Source organism: Cyprinodon variegatus, unplaced genomic scaffold, assembly GCF_000732505.1.
Source record: "Cyprinodon variegatus isolate N-32 unplaced genomic scaffold, C_variegatus-1.0 Scaffold4, whole genome shotgun sequence".
Classification (NCBI taxonomy): domain Eukaryota; kingdom Metazoa; phylum Chordata; class Actinopteri; order Cyprinodontiformes; family Cyprinodontidae; genus Cyprinodon; species Cyprinodon variegatus.
The window spans coordinates 1,714,674-1,719,399 of NW_015150457.1; the positions used below are offsets into that span (position 1 = coordinate 1,714,674).

The 4,726-nt window shown below is 37.6% G+C and overlaps 1 protein-coding gene across 1 annotated transcript in view; it reads left to right on the forward strand.

The window, feature by feature from the left end:
* LOC107083128 (proto-oncogene c-Fos-like) overlaps window positions 1–4,087 on the forward strand; it is a 4,589-nt gene extending 502 nt beyond the window's left edge. Inside the window, exons 2-4 of the mRNA XM_015372132.1 lie at window positions 241–444; window positions 959–1,066; window positions 2,802–4,087. Of these exons, the coding sequence (XP_015227618.1) occupies window positions 241–444; window positions 959–1,066; window positions 2,802–3,485 (996 nt within the window). The 3' untranslated portion in view covers window positions 3,486–4,087. The remainder of the gene's footprint in view (window positions 1–240; window positions 445–958; window positions 1,067–2,801) is intronic.
* Window positions 4,088–4,726: the final 639 nt, after the last annotated feature.

Sequence of the window (4,726 nt, forward strand, 5' to 3'; positions counted from 1 at the left end):
TATATATATATATATAATATAAAACCTATTTGGATTTGGCTCTTTTATTTGAGAGAGAACGGTGATTAACTGAATAAGCCACGTTTCTGCAATCATTTTTGATACATCGGTATCGTCTAACATTTCTCATCCAGGTGACTGATGCAGCATTTAAATACTGGTAAAGGTCACAGACTGCGTGATCGCTGGTTGATCTGATCAGGCGAAATGATAGATTCTAATTTTGTGCATATCTTGCAGGATGGTGACACATCTGCACCAGCCGTCTTTGTTCCGACTGTGACTGCAATCTCAACATCGCCAGAACTGAAGTCGACTGTGAAGCCGACTTCCATCACATCTGGCAGCTGTGCAAAAAAGAAAACCAATGGCGCAAGGCAGCCGTCTTCTCCAACAGGTGCAAAGAGAGCAAAGACGTGCAACAAGAAGGCGCAAAAGGAGCAGGTCAGTACTTATTCTGCAAAAATCAGTCCAACAGTGCAAGAAAAAAAAATCTGTGCAAACAGTGCAAATAAGTAATCGCTCAAAGCCTTAGTTAATGCAGGATACATTCATTGGTTTCTCCCGCATTTTTAAAGCTTCACCAACAGCATGATCCCCCTCAGTAAATGTTAATGGAATCATCACAATGCACTAACAGCGGCAGTAAATCGGACACTATTGTTGCAGATAAGCTTTAAGTGCAAATTAGAAGCTACGTGTGTTAATTGTGTTTAACGGTTTTCTGGGAGTAAATGAGCATCGCTCTAATGGGGAAAGGAAATTGCATGAAGTGCGCGTCCACGCGTGCATTTTTGCGCGTTCCAGTTGGTGCAGCATTTCGAGAGGATCTGTATTCCAGCGTTCACAGCAAAGATAATTTTCTCATCTACATGACGAAAGACAACGTGTATTGAAGGCATGCTGTAAAATAAGCCTCGATGCTCTTTAATCATACATGTTCTCCTGCTGATTTTAGTCATCTAAAGAAGAAGAGGAGAGAAGGAGGATCAGGAGGGAGAGGAACAAGATTGCTGCAGCAAAGTGTCGCAACAGACGGAGGGAGCTGATAGACAGTCTCCAAGCAGTAAGTGAACTGCTTTTTCGACTCAATGCAGAGGATATTCACATAAGCTCTATAGGAAGAAAGGAAAGACTCCATAGCCTATCAATTATTTTAGGAGTACCATTCATACCAAGTAAAAGAGACACAAAATTCTTTTTATATGATAAAAAAAACCACTACCAACAATAGTAGCAGGGGAAACAATAGCTGAGCTTGGAAAATTTGTGTTTTTGATGATATGTTATGTGATTCTAAATGCAAGTGAGTTAAATACAAGTAAGCTAATTCAAGACTCTGGTCATGGTAGGACACAATGTGAAGGTGTGCAGCATGAATGTGCTATGTGCAAAAACGTATTTGTCATGGTGGCCTTTAAGGATCTCACCCACATGCAGAGAAACACTCACAGAACCAAGGATAAAAGTTAACTGGTTTATTTGAAGGTTTACAAAAACTGAGAGTGGGATTATACTGCGAGGAAAACTCAGTTGGACCTCAGCGGACTGGTGAACCGAAACCAGAAACTGTTAGCGGGGTTCTTAGTTTTCCCTTGGATCCAGTTTGTGGGGTTTAATCCAGAGATGAAAGAACTCATTGGAGGCAGACTGGCGTTGGATCCAGAGGAGTAATGGAGCGGACTGTCACCGGGTTTTCCTGAAGTTGACTGGAACGGATCTGGTGGAGGTTTCCCCTTTCTCTGGCGTTGAGGTAGGGACAGCCCGCTGCTCAAATACTCCTCTGGTGATGACCCAAGGAGCCGCAGGTGTGAGAGGAGGCCCAAAACGAGGAGAGGGCACCATCTAGTGGTAAAAAGTGAGCACTAAAGGAAACACAAAACAACCCACACAAACTGGAATCCTAACGATATTCTTTATTGTTTTAACTTGAACAAAATAGACTTAAGAGCTTTGCACTTTTAACTGGCAAAGTGTCAATATTTTTTTCAAAAGAAAATAAAACCCCATCAAGCTAAGGTAGAGTCTAATTGTAAAATGTTTATTAAAATTTCCCTGTGTGAGGTTTTCATTTCTTTTCCCCAATGCCTTTTATTTCATTTTATTTGAAACATAAGTTAATTTTAACTTTAAACGTTGCGGTCAAAAATTAATACTGCTTCTGAGTTTTCTAATTATGGACACTTTGTTTGTGTGACCTAACAAAGAAATTACAAACGTATCAAATTAGCATTTTATTCCCTATATTTAAAAGTGCTTAAACCAGTTTATAAAAAAAGAGATGTTTTCTAAGATTTATAATCTTAGGTCACACCTAAAAAGGAAATAAAATCAGAAAGTCAAAATTAAATACAGAACAACAAGAATAACTAAGCATCATAAGGAGATGCCATTGAGGGCTGCTGATGAAACCCAATTGGTCTGACGAGACAGAATATACATTGAAATAAAACAACTGGTGGACTTATAACTATATCTATGGATCAGCAACACAACAAGAAAAACATTGATATATATTCCTTAAGAAGACTGATTCACATTAGTTAAACATAGCTTTAAAACAAATGCTATAAACAAGTAAATATAAATTCAAACAAAATTTTAGTGCTAGAGCACCTAGAAGCCAAGCTGAAAAGATGAAACTAAAAGTTTAAATAAAGCTTGTAATAGGAAAAGTTTGTCTTTCTCCAAGTTTTAATTCTTACTTATATTATCAGAAGACCTGAGAGACCTGGTAGAGTTACTGTAGTGTTTTTATTGTGGTCTGTTTGAAGTCCCATTTATTTTTTGTCTCTTCTCAGGAGACTGATTTGCTGGAAGAGGAAAAGTCTACCATTCAAACTGAGATAGCTGACCTGCTGAAGGAGAAAGAGAGGCTGGAGCACATCTTAGCTGCTCACCAATCCTCCTGCAAACTGCCAGCCCAAGATGACTGTGACAAAGGGCAGGAGGAGGAGGATGTTGAGTCAGTGCTGCAGGGTCCTCCTGCCTCCTCACAGCTGCTCTCCATCCTGGAGAATGTAAAACCTCCAGAGAGCAATCCAGCTGCTGGAGAAGTCCTCACTATTCAGGATGCAGACAGTCTTTCTTGTGTCCCGCCTGCTGCAGCAATCTTGGGGAACTCTAACATCCTCCTGTGCTCCAGTGCGGAGGAGGAAGCCCTGGAGGACCTCAAGGGAGACGACCTGGATGATTTGGTGCCCAGTCTAGAGATGGCAGCGTCTGTCCCAGACATAGACCTGAGTGGGCCCTTCTGCCTCCCAGACTGGGAAACTCTCTACAAATCTGTGGCAAACGACCTTGAGTCTTTGACCACGCCAGTGATGTCTTCCAGTCCCACCTGTAGCAGCTACCTCACAGTGTTTTCCTTTAGTTGTTCTGAGATTGAATCCATGGCTGATGGCTGTGAGGGCATCAAAAGCAGCCTCGGAGGGTCAGAGTTGATTAAAGATAGTCTTAACTCCCCAACACTCTTAGCCTTGTGAATGCAAATCATTTATGCAACAATATTCAGTATTTGTATTCTAACCAGCTAGCAAGCTATCTCTCTCAAATAACTTTTGTAGTGTGATCTATGATGTATAAGCCTGAAAATTAAAGGTTGTGCATACAGAGTGTGTTTTCGGTGACTGTAACAGGGTTCAGTTGTTCCATTTTGTTTCGACTGTCTGAGTTTACATTTGTGCTGGAATCCAAATGCATGCAAAAATCAGAGAAACCATCTGTATTCCAATGCAAACGGTGGTAAATTGTGTTTCTAAAGAAATCTACCTGTGATATGCAGTTAATTCACGTTTGATATAGCCTAATATATGTGAATCAGTGCTATTGTGAAAATTGAAAATAAGAGTTACAAAAATGTAGCAGCGTATTAGTGTAACATCTTGCTGTGAGGTGTCCCCGACCTGCCTTGATATTCATCACCAGAGGTTTTCTCCATAAGCAAAAAAACAAAACATAATCATGTGGATTTTCTCAAGATGTACTGTATTTTATGGCATAGTTTATTTTTTTACTCATCAAATATGATGCTGATGCAAAATTTACGAATATTGGTGAAAATAAAACATATTGTTCTCAATTAATCTTTCACTCTTTTATGTATTCATAATTGTTTTATTTTCAAATTTTTTTTACATTTTAAATCCAAGATAGCTACCGTGCCAGGAAATTTTCTCCCCTTAATGTTTTCTTCTGTGCTTGCATTTATTACATTTAAATGTTTCAGTTAATCAATGAAATTTAATCTGAAATACATTCAAAATGTACTTTTGATGGGACAATTTAACTGATTAAAATGAAAGTGCTTTAGAAACCAATATGGGCATTTGTGAAAAACGTGTTGTTACAACCAATATAATGCTTTTTTAGTTTCAAATATTTAAGATGTTTTTTATACTATCATGATTCTTTATTCCTAAACCAAAGTTCTAAAACCCAAATACATGTATTATTATTAAGATTATTAAAATTATCTCAATTACTTTTATAGAAATACATTTTCTTTAAAAATAATACTTTTAAAAATTAATACATACAATTTGAGCTCTTTAGTTTATTTAATCATGTTTGCATGTGTTCTAATACGTACAGTAAGATAAAAAAACTAGTTTTTTTTTCTATCATAGACTTCTTAACAAATAAATTCTAATAAATAAATAAATAAATAAATGTGCCAATAAAAGTAAATAAAAAGTATTAGTTTGACGTTAGAATAGTTTAAAAT